General features: G+C 45.5%; 1 protein-coding gene across 2 annotated transcripts in view; it reads right to left on the reverse strand.

Moving 5' to 3' along the window:
- The window catches only part of UHRF2 (ubiquitin like with PHD and ring finger domains 2), a 1,897,232-nt gene that overhangs the window by 574,121 nt on the left and 1,299,948 nt on the right, over positions 1–23,163 (reverse strand). For both annotated transcript variants that reach the window (XM_069625927.1, XM_069625926.1), the window contains exon 12: positions 10,483–10,620. In XM_069625927.1, the coding sequence (XP_069482028.1) occupies positions 10,483–10,620 (138 nt within the window). The remainder of the gene's footprint in view (positions 1–10,482; positions 10,621–23,163) is intronic.

The following is a 23,163-nucleotide window of genomic DNA, read 5'->3' on the forward strand; positions in this document are numbered from 1 at the left end:
TTATATAGAACATTGTAGTGGTGCTTTCTGTGAAAATTTGTACCGATTTGTCAGATGTGCTTCAAAGGCATGAAGCTCTTTGAGTACTGCTAGAAGTTCCAGCAGGTTTATGTGGTTTTGTGCTGTGATTGTAGTCCACATACCATGCGCTGTGAGATGAAGGTGATGGCCCCCCGACCCGGTTAGGGATGCGTCTGTTGTAACAATCGCTTGTACCGCCAGGTCATCGAAGGGTTTTCCCTTCAGATTCTCCTTTGCCCACCAGTGTAGATCTTGTACTAGTGTTGGCGAAACAACCACTAGATAGTCCCACTGACCGCTTGTCTGAGACCACTGTTTCGCCAACCACTCCTGCATCAGGTTCATGTGCAAACGTGCGTGTGGGACCAGGTAAATGCATGACGTCATCATTCCGAGCAAACGCTTGCTTTGCGCACGGTTATCTGGCGACCGACTAGATATTGAAGTATATGCAGCAGTATGTTTTGAACTCTTTCCTTTGATGGGAAGACTAGACCTTCCTCTGTCTTTATGAGAGCTCCTAAGAACTGTTTGGTGTTGTTTGGACTTTTTCTCATTGATAGAGTATCCCAATTGGAAAAGAAGGTTGATTGTTCTTTGGGTATTTTGCTTGCAAATTTGGTGCATTTCCCCTGTGATCAGCTAGTCGTCCAGGTAAGGGTAAACTGGGATGAACTTCCTGCGTAGGTGCGCCAAAACCACTGCCAGTATCTTGGTGAATACCCTTACAGCGGATGCTATGTAGAAGGGTAGCACCTTGAATTGGTAGTGCTGGTTTGCAATCTTGAAACACAAACATTTTCTGTGCGCTGGGAATATTGAAATATGAAAATAAGCATCTTTCATATCCAAGGTTGCCATCTAGTCCCCCCTGCTTTAGCAGTAGGATCACTTCTTGTAGAATTTTTGTGGCTTGATATAAGTGTTTGCATGATGCAGGTCTAATACAGGGCACATTGTGAGATCTTTCTTGGGCACAAGGTAGTAAGTTGAATAGATACCCTTGTTTACCTGGTTCGCCGGGACGATTTCGACGGCGTCCTTTAACAGCAGCGCTGCCACCTCTTCTAGTAGGATGCGTTGCTTTTCCTTTGAGGTGGTTCTTTGTCTCGGGGGATGGAAAGGCGGGTTGCTGAAGCAGCTCTATACAGTAACCGCGCGTCACGGTTGAAAGCACCCACTTGTCTGAGGTGATTCCCTGATACATGGGTGAAGTGTGTTATGCATCTCCTACTGGAGTGGCATGGGAGGGAACCTGTAGCGGGTGGTCATTGTTTTGGGGTATGGATCCACGACTGGAAGAGGAAGATCTGCCCGAGCCGCAGGATCTTCTCTGGCCTCTCTGGTTACCTGGTGAGGATTGGTCCTGTGGTGAGCCCCAGGACGAGCTCTGACCCTGGTTGTACCCAGACCCTCTGATAATTCTGTCCCCTAAAGCAACGAAAATGATATCCTCCTCTCTGACCAGGTGGTTTATTGGTAAGCTGGCCCAGTGACTTTAAGGTGTCATATTCTTCCTTGGCACTTTTGAGGGCATCTTCTACTGCCTTGCCAAACAAGACATTAGGTTCTATAGACATGTTGAGAAGAGTTGCTTGTATTTCTAGTTTAAATCCAGACTGGCATAGCCATGCGTGGCATTTGATAATCATGCCTTCTGCATTGTCAGCTGCATCTAGATTATTTATTTTAATGCAGTTAGCGACAGCTTTCCCTTCTGACACGGCAAGAGAGGGTTGGAATTTAAGGGGTTCTGGGGCTGAGGCCATTAATTTGGCTACCTGATCCCATTTGTGGCAGTTGTAACTGGCCATCAAGGTGGCATTATTGGCAATCCTCCCCTGATAGGTTGCCGATGTCGCGACTTTCCTGCCGAAAATATATAGATCTTTTTACTTTCTTTGTCGGATGGTGCCTCCGATGAGGCTAGAGATGTTCCCACTTTTTTTCTTGTGGTGGTAACAACCAATGAATCTGGCTTTAACTGACCCCAGATGTAGAGTGGGTCTGAGCTGGTCTAAAGACCTTCTCAATACATGAGTTTACCGCCGTGTTGAGTTTGGGGTTACCAAAGAGAGTTGTATTCGCCTTTGAACAGACTGGAGAATAGGGATAAATTGGGTAGCAGATTTTTTTGTCTCCCAAGATGTTTTCAACAAAGTCTTTCTCTATTTGGGTTTCCAGAGTGTCAATTTGGAAATGTTCAGCTGCCTTTAGGAGCATATTGTTATACTGGATTTGGTTATCGACTGTCTTCCTTGTCAGTGTCATAGAACTGATCTACATCCCCCATGTCGCCTTGGTTCTCAGTGTCCGAGTATGCTCCAGTGTCCTGGAAGCTTTTAGTGGAATCATAGAATGAAAGCTGCCCTGGGTCTTGTTGAGGGGTAGCTGTCTGTGAGGTGACTGTGCAGGGTATTTTAGTGGGGGGATTGAGTAAGAGCAGGACCACTTGCTGGTGGTGTGCTGTGGAGGTTTTCCAAGACCTCTAGGTGGCTGTCAAAGAAATTAGCTAGTGAGGATATGCGTCGCATGACCCGGTCTATATCTTCAAAAGACCACTGGGAAGAACATGTGACAGCAGGTGGTGTTACAACGGCTGGAGTAGGAGGTCTTGGAGTTGGCTCAGATGCAGGGTGCTGCCTGTGTTTCATAGCCCCTAAAATGGTCCCCTCCCCCGGGACATAGTCTCCTTTTGTCTAGAGGACTCATAGGCCTTTGACTTGTGGTGTTTCGAAGTCCGACCCTTTAAAAGTGTGTCCGGGACATGTTTTTTTAACCAGTTCAGACATTTTTGGGGTCTGATGGGGTTTTGCAGAAGCTTTCGACGTGTCTTTCGATAGTCGTTTTTCGGCCTGCACATGGGCAGTGTCTTTCGACAGTCGGTTGTCGGCGTGTGTGGCTTTGGTTGTTTTGCACACAGCGTCCGAACCAGGCTTTTCTGTTCGCGATTGCCCAGAGGACAGTGAACTGTTAAACCTTCCCCTTGATGGTGTGTGAGGCCTTCCAGTCGGCGTGGAAGTTGACTTGTGGCTGAGGGTTGTGTGTTTAGTGTGGGTATATTTGTCTGTGCAAGTGCTGCCAGGTGTCGTCACCATAACTGAGCCGCTGGCCTATCTGATGGGGTCGAGGGCTTGCACAAGGGTATCGGATGGATCCCGTTTGCCGTTGTCGTCACCAATGACGCCGATGCTGCCGCCGCTGGAGGCACCCTCACCATTCATGGCGTGGTGGGCCCAGCGGTTTTGTCTTTCGGTCCTTTAAAGTCTTTGGCTTGAAGAGCTTGCAAAATTTGCAGTGACCCTCATTACAGTCCCTTGGAAGACAAGAGGTTGCACACCTGGTGCAAGTCTTTCCAGGGACATTTTTTTATTGCAAGATGGGCAAAATTTAAAAGGTGTATTCTCCATTTTGTGAGGGGAAGGCAGATTGGTGAATAAAGTGGGAAGAAGGGGAGAAATGCACTCTCTTAGGGAACGAAGATATGAACCACCCCTCCACCCCCACTCTCCGTACTGTGAGGGCTGAGGCACGAAGCAGCCTTCTGAGGCCATTTGGAAAAGTATGTCGAGGCGGGTTCCACAGTCGACGAAGCTAGTCCTTGAAGCCTTCACCGAGATATTATAGGGTAACAGCAAAGAAAGGACAGTAAGAGTAACTAGCTCTAATTATTGTTAATAAAATGGCGATAGCCAGAAAGGAACTCCGCTTTCAGCATCCGACTCCGATGGCAGAAAAAAACAATCTGAGGGACCTCAACACGTGAAGCACCATGGGTACAGTGGACGTCACATTAGGGATAGTATTACTGGCACTCCCTGTCGACGTTCTTTTTTGAGTTTCAAAAACAGCAACTGTAATACTCTGCCGCTTCCACTAGATGTCAGCCTATGCATAGCATGTGATCTAAGCAGATTCCACAAGCCTCCGAAATATATATATTCTTGCAGCTTTAGCCTGCCTGGTACATTCTCCTGCCAGGGCTTTTCTCCTAGATATATACTTATTTTTTTTTTTTTTTATATAAAACAGTTTTTTATTGTTGCACGTTGTTAAAATAAATGTTTATTGGTTAATTCTTGCTTATTTACACCGAAACAAAGAAAGAAAGAAAACAACCATTTACATTTCCACCATCTTCTTACATACAGAATATAGAGATAATCATCACAATAAACCCTATCTCTTTAGAATCCAAGAGTTGCTTAGGGAGTGGGAGGGGATACGGGAGTCTTAGAATTCAACTAAAACAATACATTAGAAGCTAAAAATGGAAGACAATCCCGGCTGATTCTTTCAGTTCAGCCATTATCCTCTTATTAAAACCACCTATTGGCTGTCAGCCATTCTCTTTTTCAGCCAATCCCAACCTTCACCATTAGCTCCCATCCTCTCCTTCCCGCCACATTTTCCACTCGTTCAACACTAGTCAATTAATGACTGATTGGGTAGGATCTAGCATTCCATACTCCACTAATTTCAACACTGCTATGGTTAAGCGTGGTCTTTCTCCCATCATTATACAGTGCCACCATTCAGCCACTGGCATTGATATCACTTCGGGGGCAAAGAATTTCAATTTTTCCGTGCGCACTCTAGACAATGCACTGAAGGAGGTGACAAGATGAGACAATGTTCCCGCCAACCCCATAGTCCCACAATGTCTACACTGAGCCACTTTACTTATGACTGAACTCTGCCTGGTATACTTTCCTGCCAGGCCTTTCCTTACAGGTGCACTGCGCACACTTACAAATTTGATAGATCTTTATGTTTATTCTGTCTTGTCTTGAATCCGCATGGTTTACTATTCTGCCAGGACCTCTCTCATGGTGTACTGCAAACACTCACAACCATGACAGTTTCTTATACTTATTCTGCACTGCCTCTTTAAGAAATGTTCACTTGCTCGTTCTCTCTCACACACTTCATTTACGGTTATAGGGTTTTAGCAGGGTTGCCAATGTCCCTTGTTACCTTGGGTGCCCTCACCGGCTCTTGCTGGCGTATGTTGGTTCTCCTGTGGCAGTCTTTTGGCATTCCATTCCCTTTTGCCACCTCTGCTTCTCTGACCCTTGCAGCTCCTGCTTATCTGTTCTGCGTCTTCCTGGGCCTCGGTGTTGTGGAGGCTGCCTTCCAGCACCTGCAAATGCCCAGAGGTTTTTCCTTTCCTTCTGGCGTTCTTGCAGCATACTACCGCTTGCAGTTTGCTCCCCTCTTCCTCGTCGGCGAGCCGGTGGGCTCCACGAACACCGCACCAGCATCACGGTCCCTCGGTCAGCATAGAAAAAAGTAGCATTCTCCAGCCAGCATCTGCCTGTCAGCTGGTCTACCGGTTTAAATCTCTCGGCAGCACACTTGTTCCCATGAGCTTTGGCAGTGGCTTACTGGCAGTTGTAACAGGTGTACCATTAATTACGGTACTTAAGCCACTCCTCGGCCCATGCTGCTTGTTGGTGATTGTTGTATGTAGGCACGAGCCGGAGGAGATTGGCGTGCAGGTGCGGAGCTGGAGTCTGGAAGAACATGGGGCCAGTTGTGATTATGCTCCGCTCTATCCCTCATCTGGTAATGGAGCGGTTCATGCTGGCGGGCAGGTGAAGCTGGACCGAGCGGCGAGGACGCGGTGAGCAGTGCTTTACCCTTCCTGGGCAGAGCGCGAACACGGCGGCAAAGCCGTCAACGTCTGAGAATACATTGCCTGGGGTGGCACCGGCGTGCCCTCCCCAGGCCTCAGTTATTTGTTCATTTATAAGTCACTGTGTTTCAAGTAGGCATTGGCTATTACCGGGTGCGGACGCACCGTTATTCATTATTTTGACTTTCTCCTTTGTACACTACGCATGAGGGAGTTCACGTGCCTCGGAGGACTGCACATATTGATTACTGATTAAGGCTTGAAAATATATGCTGGGCATGCCGCTACTTGCGGTGTGAGAACGCTCAGTATTTCCCGAATGGGACTGGTTCAGAAGAGCAGGGTTCTGCAATGTTTGTTTGTGGCTTTCTGTGAAGTTCTTATGTTTAAAGGCCTATGGTATCCTTTTGCCATCTGACATGGCAGGAGGGTGTGGATACATGTTCCAGAAGAATACCACATGGTATTAAGATTTATGTGGTTACATGTGTTTGATGTTTCTTACAGTGTATGTAAGCTGCACGTTATCCATGGCCATGCATAACGTTGCATGTGCTTTTGTTTGTTGCTGATTCAGGGATGATTAGGAAGACAAGAGTAAGGCTACATCCTAATTAAGAAACATGGTAGCTGGCAATAGATGCATGTAGGAATTGGCTAACAGGATACGTATGCATGTGATGTCTCTCTTCTCATGTTCCTTTCCCGGTCACCCTAACGCCCCCTACCTATCCACAACCTCTCCCTAACCCTCTTACCCCCTTTGGCTGCCTTATGGTACCTGTATATCGCAGAATCAGGGCCTGTGCCAACCAAGGTGGAAGAGGTCAACTGCATCTGGCTTCTATGGCTAGGAAGGAGTTGTGTGATACTCCAGGGGCGTGACAGTCTGGAAAGATGTTTTCAGGAGTCTTGAAAGGCAAGTCAGATTTGAGGGACTTGTAAACAGACCCTGTGAACGTATTTTCAGTACCTTTGCGAGGTGGTGTAAGGAACTCATGGTGGCAACAGTAAAGACAGACACAAGTGATCACAGTTCAAGGGTGTTTATTAAACTGTATGCATGGGTGAGAAAAAACACCTAATGTAAAGCTAAACCCAAGATGGCAGCAGTCTACAACCATCAAATAATGAGGCAGCTGCAGTAGCATCTTGTCAAATAAAAAGGGCCTATACTAAAAATAAAAAAAAAGATTGCCAATCCTTACCACCAAGTTGCAAAACGAGTGTGGGATAATGTTCACCAGAAAAGAAAGTGTTCTCAAAATGATATGTTAGGATGGTATGGCTGGGTCTCCCTTCCCCACGTTTCAAGTACGGGTCAAGGCGGAACACCTGAGCACAGCACAATCCTTGGCCTCTCCAGCACGATGCTCACAATTCCAGTTCAACGATACCAGAACCTTCAGGGGCTATCTCTTTCCTCAAAGTCTCTTGCCTTAGAAGGCCTGCTGGCTCAGAACAACAAACAAACAAAAGTTCCTTCGGAGGTCTTGGACCTGGGCGACTGTTCTTCGCCCCTAGGTTCTCCCTCCGCAAGGCTAGGATCCTCCTTGCAAAGTGCATTTTTAACACAGTTTGTGATTTGCTCTTTTCCATCAGAAAACGTGGGTTCCCTTCTCCCAGCTTTCTTTCGACATCCCTCTGTCCGGTCCACAATTGCCTTATTTCACAGTTCACAAACTTATCAGAAAGTGGGGTTCCCTTCCCCTAGCTTTCTCTCGACCATGGGTCAGAGACTTTCGATTGACGTGACCTCTGAAGGACAACTCTGACAACTCACGCTGCCCTTTCCTAGGGCCTTCTGGCACTTGCAGTTTCCAGCAAAAAAAGGGGCCAGTGAGAGTCCTTCGAATGAGCACTCCTGCGCTGCCTGACCACTCTGCAGCTGGCCCTTCTCTGGGCTTTCACAAAAGTTCAAACACACACAAGTTATTTGTTCGAAGTTCTTGCATTCAACTAATGTTGCCACTTGTAACCTTGGGCTCAGCTTCCTCCAACTCACCGGCTGTGTTGAACCCGTTGGCGTGTCTTGCCTCTGGAGTTAAGGACAGTACCACGGTAGCCAGTGCGCCTCCCCGCCTGTGCTATCAATGTGGGAGGCCCCATGCATCTGTTTCTCCACATGCCACCTGTAACTCCCGGTCTTATGATTTCCCTCTCTGAGGCTTCGTGGGTCTGCGTTGAAAAGGGCAAGGGACGTTCCCCCTTTGTTGTCCTCCAGGTCTTGCCGCCTTTCTCCTCCGTTTGAACTGCCAGTCCGGTACAGCTGTGTCCTCGTTCATTCGGGCTTGCTCGTTGTGTGCTTTCGTGCTCTGCCTTTTATCTCTGTGGGGAAGGTAAAGGGCCATCAGGTGTATGTGGTTGTTGTCAATTGCCTGACTCTGCCTGACCCATGTGTTGGGACATGTCAGGTAAACAGTTCTGGAGTTCGTCTGTTGTCTGTTATGGTGTAAGAAAGTGTTAGTGTCGGAAGGGGGGGGGGCTTGGTGGAGCTTCTAAATATCACACCGGGTAGGATGGGGAAAATGTGTTACAAGGAAGGGTGTACAGCGTCTCGACCTTCGGTGTCCCACTTCCACTCCCCGAAGACCCCTCATCCAGGTGATGCTCCCCCACTGGTCCATCCCCAGGAACTGGATCCAACAGAGGTGGCCGTGTCCTGGCCATCTGGATGACAGATCTCCGGGGACTAGCTGGCTCACAGTGGGTGAGGGGAGGCATGACAATATTCCATTAAGGCATGGGGAATGGCGGGGGTATCCTAAAAAAAAGAGGATACCCCATGTCTCGTATTGATGTCATGACATCCTCCCGAGAGCTGCCCCCCCCCCATGTGATCCTCCCCATATAGCCACACACAGGGTCAGGATCAGGTAGCGGCTGCTGTCCCCTGGCCACATTAGGGAGAGGTCACTGCAGGGAAAGAAGTGATGACACCATCGGATTTGTCACAGTATGTAGACTGTGTTCTAGAGATTGTATGAGTACAGGTCTCGAATGGAAGTCATTACAGTAATTTCATTTGTTGACTCAGCCACAAGCAGGCATTTGTGGTTTAATAATGGAAAGTACTGATATTGAATCTGAACAGAACACAAAATATACAATCAAAAGAAAAATTAATTTTAGAAAAATGCAAACACTACATCATTTTGATGCTAAGTTTCTAATGTATGTGCTTCCCCCAGAATCATTTAGGTGGCATCAACACCTGCCGTGGAACATTATATATTTGTGATAAATGCTATGATAACAGCAAAATTGTTGAAACTTGCATTCAGAAGGTGTGAGTCTTTGAGTCTTATAGCCGGTCTAAACTGTGTGTTGCAAACGACATTTGTCCTGATTTGGAACTTCTTTTGTAAACACAAGCTTCATCGTTTCAAGATCTATCTGTCGATAAGTTACATGCCTTTCCTGATTCCCATAAGCTACCCAAACAGGTAGATTCCTCGTGATTACCATATTAGAGGGTGGGTTCAGGACAATTGCAGAATTTTCTTTGATATGAGTTAAGTGTTTCAGAAAAGCATGGTTTAACAGTGGGTACGGACCAAATTGATTCTCTCTTGATTTGGACGTTTACCCCACAAATACATTGCACTTTTCAACTGCCGGTCAAAATACACATTCCGAGGCAGGGATGTCAATCTCTCAAAACAAGTTACCTCAACCATAAAACCAAGCTGAAAACATTTTTATAATAAATGTTTCTTTCATTACATCCAACTGAATTTCATATTCCTTAGGTGCCTGGTGTGTGTGACATTCTGCATGCCATCATAACCAAAACAAATCAAAATGAATTGTAAATGCAGTCACAAAAGTAATTGAGAAATGTAATCTAAGCCACTTATGACGTTGTCTGTTTTTCAGTACAGTCCTGTTGTGAATCCCACTTACAAAGGGTGAAGCAGAGCCATACCATAGAGATGGCCAACTTAGTTCATTGCTCTGAAAGTGCCGCTTCAGCAGAAGAGCTTCATAAGAACACAATCAGAGATGACAGAAGCAAAATGTTTTCTTTAAATGTTTCTTTCAAAAAGGACTAGAGTCAAAATGTACCTGTTATATTTCTAAGCGGATGTCTCTCAACATAGGTACAGCAAGAACAAGTTGGGAGACAGCAGATGTAAAACATGTGGCTTTATTTTGCATAGGTCCCAAGGTTTCATTTACTCTTGAAGTTGCATGAAGATCAGGGAGCCCAACCACTGACCATCTTCCGGCATACCAGCTCAGGTCAAGCAAACAATTTCAGAACACTGGCGCATCACTACTCATCCCATTATCACTGAGAAATCATTTACTCACAATCACAAACATTCTTACATCATGCAGGGTTGACCAGCAGGTCATTTGTATGAGATTACACAAATATATATCCCACTCGAAAGACAGGATACAGCAGCACCAAACTGCAGTGCATACAGGAAAATAAAGTAAAACACCCAACGTTGTTAAAGTGGGGGATAGCATCCAACAACATCTCTGGTAATAACCTACGATATGTGATATGAAGCTATTCTGTGAAATAAATAATAATGTAAATTAAATCACAGTGCTCTTATGTACATCTGATCTATAAGGTGCAAACTCAAAACAAGCAATTACCAATAAGGCAACTTCATCACAAAATAAATGTTGATTCAAAGTTCGGGGTGATTTTGAAGCCTGGCCCATTTTAGGAATCTTGGGGTAAAGGAGACTCAGAAAGTAGATCATAAAAACATAAGAAAATGTACCATGATTGGCAGTGGCTAAATTGCAAGCATGAGTGCTACCAGTGTGTAAAAATACATAATCTAGATTAGTCTAACCTGTATAGAAAGGCTGAGTTTCTTTGACCGTTCAATTCCTTCAGGAGTCCAGGGAGCAGGTTCAACATCGTCTCTTCTCAGAAGGTAGCGCCACACTAAGAATCCACATTTGCCATGTTCCGGCCAGTATTTCACCACCTATATTGCAATAGTTCAAATACATATCCATGTGTTGGCACCCAGGGTAAAGAGCAATGTGTCATTATCACAAAACACTTAAATCACATCCACTGCTAAACATTAAACGTTTCTAGCACAATCATGATATACTTCAGTACATTGTGATGTCATACAGATGAGAGAAAAGAAGGTGACAAGCCAACATAATGACTAATGATGTAACTAATGAGACAGCATATCAAACCCTGAAGTTTTTCCCCTGCACATAGCTACTGGCGGGGCTGTCGGGAGAGGTTTGATAGCAAAGTGGTTCAGAAATGCAGAAGATCTGTGGGTGGCAGATAGGATAGAAATGCCTGCCATTTTCCTAATCCCAGTATTGTATCAGGGGGTGCGTTAGACACTATGGAAATTGGAAACCCATCCCTTCATTTCTTAGATGTGCATCTGAAGATTGAGAATGGTAATTTCACGACCAACATTTATCATAAACCTACAGACGCGAATAATATACTACATTTTTCAAGCTTCCACCCCAAAGCCATGTTACAAAGTCTTCCGTATAGCCAGATCTTGAGGCTAAAGAGAATCATCTCAGAACCAGAGGGTCTTGACACTGAATGCTCCACACTCATTGAAAAATTCAAACAAAGAGGTTACCCTGATGAAGTACTGAATGATGCCAAGACTAGATCCCTTAACGTGACAAGAACTGATTTATTAAAAGCAAAATCTTGTGAGAAAGACACCCCTTTACTATTCATATCTAAATTCTCACGGCAGAGTTTCCAAATCAGTAAAAGCATTAAGAAACATTGGTCAATCCTATATAATGATTAATCACTTGTTAGACTATTCCCGAAGGCCCCTATGATGTGTTTCAAAAGAGGTAAAAATTTGAGGGACAAACTCATTAAAGCTGAAAGACCGTTGAAAGAAAACCAGAGATTCCTAAGCACTCAGAAGAAAGGCACTTACCCATGTCTGAGCTGCACCCAATGTAATAACATCACCAAGGGTAATTTGCTTTCTCATCCACAAACAGGCAAGAAAATAAAAAATCACGACTTTTCTACCTGCTTAACACCAGGAGTCATTTACACGATTAAATGTCCCTGCGGTAAACTTTACGTAGGTCAGACTACGAGACCAGCCAAGGAACAGTGGTCAGAACATAAATCCAACATACAATGCAATAATCAACGTTCACCAGTGGCAAGACATTTGAACTCTGAACACCACACAATTGCCCAGATGCGATTTCAGATTCTTGAGGTCGTAAGAAAACCCCAAAGAGGTGGGGATTATCACTCTATGCTCCTTCGAAGAGAAATATTCTGGATCAATTTTTTAGACACTGTGCAACCCAAAGGACTAAATGAAGAGCATTCATTGAATTGTTTTTTTTATAAAGGTTGATTTTGGACTTTTCCATTTTTGCTTGATACAACTGCTTTAAAAGCGTTAACAATTGTTTTGATTTTAATCTCACTGTGATCTATCAATTTTTTTAGACTCCTAGGTACTTGACCATGGACGTTTTGAAACTAATCTCGCCATTCACTCTTTATTTATTATACTAGACTGTTAATTTAATATCCCTCTGTGTATTACAACAATATCATGTGAATTGAATAACAACTCTTAATTATTTGTCCTACATTACAAGTTAATTAATCACTTGGTTGTTCATAAAAACTTTAAGTCGAAGATTATTTCCTCTGTACAATTATGAACACTGTGGTAGGAGGCCCCATTTTATAACTTTCAGTACCAACATAGCTTGGTTTGGAGGTCTATTACGTGATATCCATGACTATCCTACCTGAATGAGGACCTTATGCGGCCTCTTTTTCTTTACATCAGCACTAGTATCGACTTCTTGTAGGGTTACACCACAATCTTATCAGTTTTCGGGGATCTTTATTACATCCTTTTCTATAATTTACATATTTTTTACTTCCATTTTTATTTTCATGTATTCTTGTCACGGCTGGGGCAATTGGGAGTGTTTTGGGGCTATAGGGTCAGTTACAGCCTGTGATGGGGCCTTAAGGGGAGTTAAGGAGGCCCTCAGGTGTCCAACCAGCTTTTCCAGGCGAGTTCTCCACCCTTTTTGCAGGAACAAGGCCCAGGGATGGAGAACCGCCCGGAAACTACATGTGCTTCACGGGCCTACTGGGAGAAGAAGGACCATACTCGCGCTAATCCGCATGCGCGAGCCATGCCGAGAAAGCACCACTCGCAATCCTGACCACCGGCAAGAGATGACGTGTGTAGCACAAGCTCCTGGAGGCACACCTAAGCGGGGCACCGCCCGCCTGCTTCAACCCCCGGCCCCGCGTACATGAAAAGCTAAGTACTCGTCCTTTATTTAGAACAGCTGTTTTTCCCGTCGGAGGAAGACGTACTACGCGCCACAGGGACAGTTTGCAATTAAACTATCCGGAAGCACGAGGATACGACTTATTAACCTTGCATGCAGTGCATGAATATTAACCCAGTGTTGGAGTTAACCTGGCGGTGAAGTAACCGCACCTGTAACGATCTTTAACCCTTTAGGGAACGTTAAAAGGAACGACATTTTGCACGCACGTGCACTGACTTGGTCTTGCTATTTTCAGCTCTTTGACCTGATCGGAGAGACGTATCACGGCCCACCAACACGAAAAGGCCGAAGAACCTAGAACTCCTGCAGAAGCCAGAGCTAAGTGTATCAGCACCTTGTGTGCATGTTATTGTTTTCTACCCTCACATGGGGTAATGTGGGGAACTTGAGGTTTGCATATGGGTGGGAAGTGACCATTTATATGACATGATGTGGGGAGGGCTTTGTTAAGCACACAGGAGAATTGCCTACATGAAGTAATGTGGGGAAGGTGCTGAATTATCTGTGTTTAAGGGTGGCAGTGTCAAAGCAAAAGTTGTACTAGTGAACTAAACACATTTGGTTAGAGGCTCCAATACAAAGGCCTCCCATCTGTGTAACTCCTAAGAGAGTGATTGTTTGGTGTGAGTGTGCAAGGGCGGAGACACTACCAGCAACCACCAGCAAGAACAGCACAGGAGTCGAGGAGCATGTTTCCCTTATTCCCCTTTCCCACCAATTGTTATTCCCTAAACCTCTTTCCGGTTATCCTGAACTCCCTCTCCCCATCCACTGAACGGACCCTAACCCTCTTTCCCCAGAGGGTTGCGGTGGCCTGCGGTTTCTATTTCCCAGGTGCCAAGACTCAATGGGGAGGGAGGAGTTTGTGCTGCCTCTGCGTCATTCAAGAGGAGTGAGGATCTGACAGAATTGCAAGCCCACGTATTCTTTCGGCGCCTAGGCAGCACAATCATGGCAGACGTTGTAGCCCTCCTCCAGGACCTGAAGGCTGAATTAGCAGCAACCAGGCAGGATTATCAGAATTTAGCGGGTCAAATCCATACCCTGACTATTCAGACTCAGGCCCAAGCAACTCCCTTGCCCAGACCCCCCTCGCCAACGCCAGTTCAAGTGCAGGTAGCCACTGAACCATCTGTGCCACTTGCAGCCTCGGAAAGATACCATGGGGATCCACAGAGTTTCAACCAGTTTATCATGCAGTGTCAGTTGCATTTCTTAACCAAACCAGTTGTTTTCAGTATTGCACAAGCTCGCACAGCATTAGTAATATCCAATCTCACTGGGGACACTGCTTCATCGGCTACACCTTTAGTTCGCAAGGACGATGCCTTGTTGTACAGTTGGGATACATTCTTGGAAGAATTCAGCAAAATATTTAACCGCAGGGTAGCGACACTGATTAAGGATCGGGAATTGTTGACGCTCAGGCAAGGAAGCAGAGATTTGGTGTCGTATGTAACGGCCTTCAACCGGCTAGCCGTAGAAACCGATTGGCCCCAGGAAAAGAGAATGGCCCTATTCTATCAGGGCCTAAGGGAGGATCTGAAGGATTTAGTGGCACAAGTTGACCCCCAGCCAGAAACCTGTTCTACCATGATTGACCTAGCACTGCGGTTAGATCAGAGGCAGAGTGAACGTCGCCAGGACCGTCGTAAATGGGACAATAAGCCTATGGTACGACTAGATCAACAAAAAACCACCAAGTTATCTGAAAAGGGAACCGAGGAACCAATGCAGATCGGAACCATACGAGGCCCTCTGACCAAAGATGAGAAAGAGAGAAGAAGGAGAGACAAATTATGTCTCTATTGTGGTAAATCGGGCCACTTTGTTCGGGAATGCACTAATAAACCACCAGCCAAAGGAACACCGTCGGGAAACGCACCAGCTCGTCCATGAGGGGGGTGAGGGCGAGCAAAACTGAAGATACCACAAAGGGCTAGCAAACATACATCACACCCAGTCTGCTCACGTAATGCTGGCTGGCCATCTGAATGTACAAGGAAAGCGCATACCTGTATCGCTTATGGTCGACTCCGGGCCACTGGTAACTTTGTTGAGGATCAGGTAGCGCAAAGACTTGGACTTCCATTGAAGACTAAAAAGCAGCCAGAGCAAGTTAAGTCAGTGGATGGTTCGCAATTGGTTTCAGGCCCTATCACCCAGCAGACACAACTCATGCAACTGGAGTGCGGGAAAAGGCATCAAGAAATTATCGAGTTTGATGTGATAACTGCACCCCAATTTGGATTCATTTTGGGTCTAACTTGGCTGAGACTCCACAACCCAGGAGTGGACTGGACCGCAGGTATACTACAGTTCTCTTCGATGTATTGCCAGGCGAATTGTAGTATGTTGGGGTCTAGTCCCCACTTCATAGGAGGCAGTACGGAAGTAGATCTACCTGAGGAGTATGAGGAGTATCGGGATGTCTTCAGTAAGGTGGCCGCAGAGACCCTACTGGAACATAGACCTTTTGATTGCCGGATAGATCTAGAAGCGGGCGCTGTGCTACCTTGCAGTAGAATATACGCACTGACTGAAGCTGAGAATGAACACTTACAGGAGTACATCGAGACCAACCTGGCAAACAGCTTCATACGGCACTCTACATCTCCAGTCTCCTCCCCTTTATTATTCATACCTAAAAAGACGGGAGACCGAAGAACTTGCATCGATTATAGGGCAATCAATCGTATCGCCATCAAGAACCGTTACCCGTTGCCCCCAATTCCTGTGTTGTTGGACCAGATACGGGGATCCACCGTATACACAAAGTTAGATCTACGTGGCGCGTATCATTTGGTACGCGTCAGAGAGGGCGATGAATGGAAGACAGCCTTTCGGACAAAGTTTGGCCTGTATGAATATCAGGTCATGCCCTTCGGGCTATGCAATGCCCCAGCAGCATTTCAGCACTTTTTAGATGAGGTTTTACGCAGTTACCTAGATGTCTTTACCATTGTATACATCAATGACATCTTAATCTATTCCCAAAATGCTGCAGAACATCAGAGCCATGTAAAGGCTTTTTTACAGAGGTTACGTGAACATAAGTTGTATGCAAAGCTTGAGAAGTGTCAATTCCATCAAACCACAGTTGAGTTTTTAGGGTTTATCCTGTCACCTCAAGGTATCACAATGGACCAAAAAAAATTACAGGCTATTGCCAACTGGCCCTCTCCGAGTTCTGTGAAGGACGTCCAGACGGTTTTGGAATTTGCCAACTTCTACCGCCGTTTTATTGACGATTTTGCTAAAAAGGTGCAACCCATCACACAACTATTACGGAAGGGAGTTCCATTTCAATGGAATGATAAGGCCGAGGCTAGTTTCCGAACTTTGAAGGAAGCGTTTGTGACAGCACCTGTTCTGCAACATCCAGATCCCGCCAAGCCATACATCATTGAAACGGACGCGTCTAGTTATGTGGTGGGTGCCATCCTGTCGCAGCGAGACAACAATGGGCAATTACATCCAGTCGCTTATTACTCACGAACGCTGCTACCAGCCGAGCAAAACTATGTTATTGCAAAGAATTGTTAGCTATTAAAGTAGCCTTCGACGAGTGGCGTCATTACCTCATAGGAGCCCGCCATCCTATCACCATTTATACCGATCATCGTAATTTGCAATTTTTGAAATCCGCCAGGGCACTTAGTCCGAGACAACTCAGGTGGGCCATACAGTTTTCAGAATACGACTTTGTGGTCACAAACCGCCATGGGGTGGAAAACCAGAAAGCGGATATACTTTCTCGGTATCCAGAGACAAATTCGGTTCTATCAAAGACCAATGAAGAGCCCAAACCAATTGTGGACGCAGTACGCATAGTAGGAAGTGTGGTGGTAAACGCCGTATTTGAGAAGATCCGGAAGGCCATGTCGGCGCAAGATCTAGTGCAATGGGCAAGCAAGGGTGAGGAGCAAACTATCAAGGATGGATTGCCATTTTACAAATCAGCATTATACTTACCTACTATACCGCTTCGACAACAAGCCATCAAGTGGTGTCATGACTCCCCTTTCGTGGGTCATCCCGGAGCACTTAAAACCAAGGAGCTACTCAGGCACCATTTCTGGTGGACTTGCATAAAAAGGGACGTGCAACAGTATTTATCTAATTGTGAAACCTGTTTACAGAACAAAACCGAACACCCGAAACCTGTGGGTCCTCTACAACCCCTCCCAACTCCTCCAACACCATGGCACACTGTGTCGTTGGATTTAATCGTCGAACTGCCCTAGAGTCAGGGGTTTTCTGCTATCCTGGTTGTTGTGGACCACCTAACTAAAATGGCTCATTTCATACCATGCAAGGGCACACCAACAGCCAGCACACTAGCGAACTTGTTCCTGCAAAATGTGGTCCGGCTGCACGGTATACCATATGGAATAGTTTCTGATCAGGGACCTCAATTTACATCACGATTTTGGCACGCCTTTTGCAAATTTGCAGGAATTGAAATCCGGTTATCAACCAGTAACCATCCAGAGACTGATGGTCAAACTGAGAGAATGAACCAGACTTTGGAACAGTACTTACGTTGTCTGACACTAGGAAAAGAGAACGATTGGGCAGAGGTTATCTGGTTAGCTGAACTGGCCTACAACAACGCCATACATACATCCACGAAGGCCACACCATTTTATTGTGCCTATGGCTATCACCCACGATTTCAGCCCGTACCTCATGAAACAATACCAGAGGTTCCTGCAGCCAGTGAGAGAAAGAAACATTTGGAGAGGGCCTGGCAAGCGGCGCAACGCAACCTAAACCTCGTTAAAGCAGCCAACAAACATCACGCTGATAGGAAAAGAAGACCAAGTCCGCAATACCAAGTGGGAGATCGGGTGTGGCTTTCTACTCGCAATCACCATCTACAAGGTTCCCGTAAATGTTGTCCCTGTTTCATTGGCCCGTTTCCAATTGCGGCACTGGTCGTCCCTGTGGCAGTAAAGTTGACTCTACCTCCATCCATGAAGATACACCCAGTGTTTCACATCTCTTTACTAAAACCAGCCCCAGCTTCAGTGAAATCCAAGAGACCCCCACCAGTCATGATAGATGGGTATCCAGAGTACGAAGTCCACAATCTTTTCGACTCACGCCGTAGACAGGGATCTCTGTGGTATTTGGTGGACTGGAAAGGGTATGGCCCAGAAGACCGTTCCTGGGAGCCCGCACATAACATTCATGCTCCTCGACTCCTCCGCCAATTTCATCGGCTACATCCTGCTAAACCAGGGCCTGCTGGAGGGAGGGGGAGTACTGTCAGGGCTGGGACAATTGGGAGTGTTTTGGGGCTATGGGGTCGGTTACAGCCTCTGATGGGGCCTTAGGGGGAGTTAAGGAGGCCCTCAGGTGTCCAGCCAGCTTTTCCAGGCGAGTTCTCCACCCTTTTTGCAGGAACAAGGCCCAGGGATGGAGAACCGCCCGGAAACTACATTACCCAGCAGGCCGTGTGCTTCACGGGCCTGCTGGGAGAAGAAGGAGCATACTCGCACTAATGCGCATGCACGAGCCGCGCCCAGAAAGCACCGCTCGCAATCCTGACCACCGGCAAGAGAGGACGTGCGTATCACGAGCTCCTGGAGGCACGCCTACGTGGGGCACCGCCCGCCTGCTTCAACCCCCGGCCCCGCGTACATGAAAAGCTAAATACTCGTCCTTTATTTAGAACAGCTGTTTTTCCCGTCGGAGGGAGACGCGCTACGCGCCACAGGGACAGTTTACAATTAAACTATCCGGAAGCACGAGGATACAACTTATTAACCTTGCCTGCAGTGCATGAATATTAACCCAGTATTGGAGTTAACCTGGCGGAAGTAACCACACCTGTAAAGATCTTTAACCCTTTGCGGAACGTTCAAAGGAACAACATTTTGCACGCACGTGCACTGACTTTGTCTTGCTATTTTCAGCTCTTTGACCTGATCGGATCGGGGAGACGTATCACGGCCCACCAACATGAAAAGGCAGAAGGACCTAAAACTCCTGCAGAAGCCAGAGCTAAGTGTATCAGCACCTTGTGTGCATGTTATTGTTTTCTACCCTCACATGGGGTAATGTGGGGAACTTGAGGTTTGCATATGGGTGGGAAGTGACCATTTATATGACATGATGTGGGGAGGGATTTGTTAAGCACACAGGGGGATTGCCTACATGAAGTAATGTGGGGAAGGTGCTGAATTATCCGTGTTTAAGGGTGGCAGTGTCAAAGCAAAAGTTGCACTAGTGAACTAAACACATTTGGTTAGAGGCTCCAATACAAAGGCCTCCCATCTGTGTAACTCCTAAGAGAGTGATTGTTTGGTGTGAGTGTGCAAGGGCGGAGACACTACCAGCAACCACCAGCAAGAACAGCACAGGAGTCGAGGAGCATGTTTCCCCAATTCCCCTTTCCATCCATTGTTATTCCCTAAACCTCTTTCCGGTTATCCTGAACTCCCTCTACCCATCCACTCAACGGACCCTAACCCTCTTTCCCCAAAGGGTTGCGGTGGCCTGCGGTTTCTATTTCCTAGGTGCCAAGACTCAATGGGGAGGGAGGAGTTTGTGCTGCCTCTGTGCCAGTCAAGAGGAGTGAGGATCTGACAATTCCTTTCCCCCTTTTTTTCCCATTTACTCCACTTCTAATACAGTTCATGTATCGCTATACATACTTCTATTATTCATTTTATCCATTTTCCATTTGTATTCTCCAGTTATTTCGGATTCTTGGTTTTACTTTGCAAAACCTCTTTGATCATCCATTTCACCTGGGATGTCAGCTAACGGCACTCGAGTTATATTACAATATCGCCACCGCGCTACATCGAACAGGACAATCGTTGTCCTTCTTCTGGTTCGACGTCCATTGCACCCGTTTGGAAGATCACGTGATGCATACATCACGTAAATCTTCTTTAAGGGTTAACGTTGTTACCATGATGACTTGTGCCGATGCTTGCATGCGAGTTTGTGACTGCGCATTTTCTCCGCGGTCGCAGGAAAGAACCATCGCTCCTTCAATTTAATGTTAGGGACTCTCGTCAAAGTGGTGAACCACCACGTTTGACTATGTATTTTCTTCACGTTGGTTTTAGCGTTGGCGCTATTGAATCACTTCGGGATTCTGCCTTTACAGTGAAGTTCTGGTCTTCACACATCCAGCTTATGGGCTAACATTTATCAAACTCATACTTTGATAAACTAACATCTGGGTATGACTTTGTCTATCTTTATCGTTCGTTCTTTTATTTTGGTTTGATACCTCCTCTAATATCTTTATTTGTGGAATAATTCTATACTTAATAAGCCTATTTTGTGCTTTTTTCGTTGTTTTCGTTTAGACTGTTTCACACTTGATTTTTCTCTGCATGTCAAATCACCCTGGCTGCTACTTACGACCTATCAGGCAGAACGCTAATATACTACTTGGCTGCTAAACTTATTTGTGGATCAGTGTAAGTTTTGTGGGACTTTCTCCATCCTCACATTTATCTATTCTTTAATATACTATCCTCTGATTACTTTGTTCTTCTGGCGGGCTCCATACCAAGAGGCATATGTCTTCGGTACTACATTCTTTACTGCTTACCGCACTATTTATATGTAAACTTGTGACTTGCTGTTGGCAGGTTTGATATGAACCACTACACCCTTGTGCAGTACACAGAAGTATCATTATTTTTCACCATTATCCCAGATAATGTATCTCCTTATGACTGTGATTGCAGCTTTAAATTAAATTGAACCGAATTGTGTTACCATTAGTACCAGATGCCTTAGGACCATTCGGTTTCTCCACAAATTTGTTCCACACTATACCTGACATCAGCGTCTTAATTACTTTTTACCTCTTAGATTGAACTGGCTCCGGTTACTCGACTCTTATTAGAATATTAGCATCACTCTGCCAATCCACAGTATTAAACTTTGGAAACAGTAATCTGTTACATCTGTGTATACACCTGTTGGTGGTGGTAGAAATCGTCACACATCTTCATTTCTGTACAATCAGGTAACCTTTACCATTTTAATACAAATAAACCGCATGGTCAATATCCTGGTTGGACTGTCATTGGATTCACGAGACCCCCACCTATCTCATTTTGAATATGTCTTTGGGGCACCACACTAGTGATTATATTGATATTAGGAAAGGATCCATTGGTTCCTGTTTTGAAATATATGAATGCACCCATGCTTTACTCATTTATAACAAATCTTGATGTAAACATACAAAAAGTATTTCTGTTTATATTTTGTAAACTAAAAGTACTTTAATTTCCTTTGATCTTTCTTTGAATTTTCTCTCGATATATATGCTATTTAGTATTGAAGGTTTATCAAATTGGACAGTCTCTTTGTAAAACATATATTTCTTTATAGTCTGTTTTAGGCCTATGAAGAAGAGGCATTTCCCTCGAAACGCGTCGCCATTTGAAAAACGGACTACTGACAACAATCCCTCTAATTATTCTCTTCTGTAATAATATTGTCACTGTTTCTTGTATGCAATTTGTAATTCACAAAAAAATATATATACACAAATGTGTTTTACAAAAATGACTGTGGTTGAAAATTATTGTCTACATTTGAATCTTTAAAACTATCTTCTCCAGACTACAGTAATTGGTTTACCAACACTCTATAGTGTTCAGGGGACGGGAGGATTCAAAGTTTGAATCTTCTCCCTCTCTTCTTTTGGTGCCTTAGACATTGCAATGAAGGTTGCAAACTAAAGTTTCATTGTAGTCCTGTCTTTCCTGACACCACTTTTGGGGAGGGGAATGAAACAACCACCAGGAATACCTATCCCTAGCATAAGTGCGTTTCTAACGATAGAAGGAGAAACCAATAGACTAAGTCTCAATTCCTGCATGAAATGGTGAAATGGCATTTTGTATTCAGCTCTGGTGGTGTGTCACTTTAAGGGTTTAAAACCCGGATTTGGAGCAGAGTTCGACAGCGATGAGTTCAGTCGCTCGTCAGTTGGCCGTCAAATGGCTCAAGGGGTTCAAGGGCAACAGTGCTGTCACATCCAGGATGGAAGAAAATCGAAATCTGAGGAGTGTGCGTCTGAGGAGGGGCGGCAGACCTGGATGTTCATCCCCAAAGTTGACCCTATTGGAAAGCAGCAAGGGCGCGAGGGGATGCAAAGATAGTGTCGAGGTAAGCGATTGCACCCTGACCTAAACTCTGCTATGGCTTCAAGTATCCCAACCTGTGCTCTGCCAATGCCAATTGTGATTGTTTCAAACCCTGTGACTCCTGTTACACCATTGGCTCCTTTGGTACCCAGTCCTGCGATCACTATTTTGACTATTATGGCTGCTGTGCTGGCGTGCGAGTCCGCCGGCAGGTCAGCCTTAAAGCCCCTACTGTCACCTAAAGAAAGATCAGAAAATTTTAGGCGAGAACTTTTAACCCTCAAACCAAGTGATTCATTTATTTTCAAATTTCTTTATTGGCATTTATTATTGGTACAACAGCAGTGTGGCAGTGGGTGCCAACTGCGGCATGAAGTGAACTTATCTATGTAAAGCCAGTCATTTAATTGAACAATAAACAACATCAACATAAACAATGAACAATAACAGTGATTGTCTCCATGTGGTTGGAAATTAGTTCAATAGTTTGAGAGGGTCAACACGGGGGTGGGGGAGTTCAAGAAGAGGGGGGACCAGGTATGTTCAAGCGGTGGTCTATTCATGTGTCTTGTGATGGATAGGTTGGTTAGCATGGGGGTGAATTATTCAAGGGGGTTTGTCGTCATTGGAGGGGTGGAACAGAGCCTATGTGAGGGCCATCCAAGCGTACAGTGCCTGGATTGTGTCTTCAGGGGACCTGGCAATGCCCTCCTCCCAGGTCGAAGTCTCTGCCCCGACCCAGATACCAAGTGATTCATAGGCCAAATTATTACCAGCTAAAATGGGGAACGTGTCTGAGCATGGTTGGGCTCCGAAGGCCGTCACAGCTGATGGGCTTGTTCCTGAGCCTAACATGAGCTAGCTGTCGAGGGCCAGCATGGAGTTAAACCTAAGGTCCACCTAAGCGGTGAGGCCTCAGCAGTGGCCAACGTTTATATGAACACACCGTAAGAACACTAGTAATACTCACACCATTCTTTCCACGGCCCCCCCCAAACCACATAATGGCCACACAAGACGTAAGAAGTATTGTCT

Source organism: Ambystoma mexicanum, chromosome 6p, assembly GCF_040938575.1.
Source record: "Ambystoma mexicanum isolate Mex_15411 chromosome 6p, UKY_AmexF1_1, whole genome shotgun sequence".
NCBI classification, from domain to species: Eukaryota; Metazoa; Chordata; class Amphibia; order Caudata; family Ambystomatidae; genus Ambystoma; species Ambystoma mexicanum.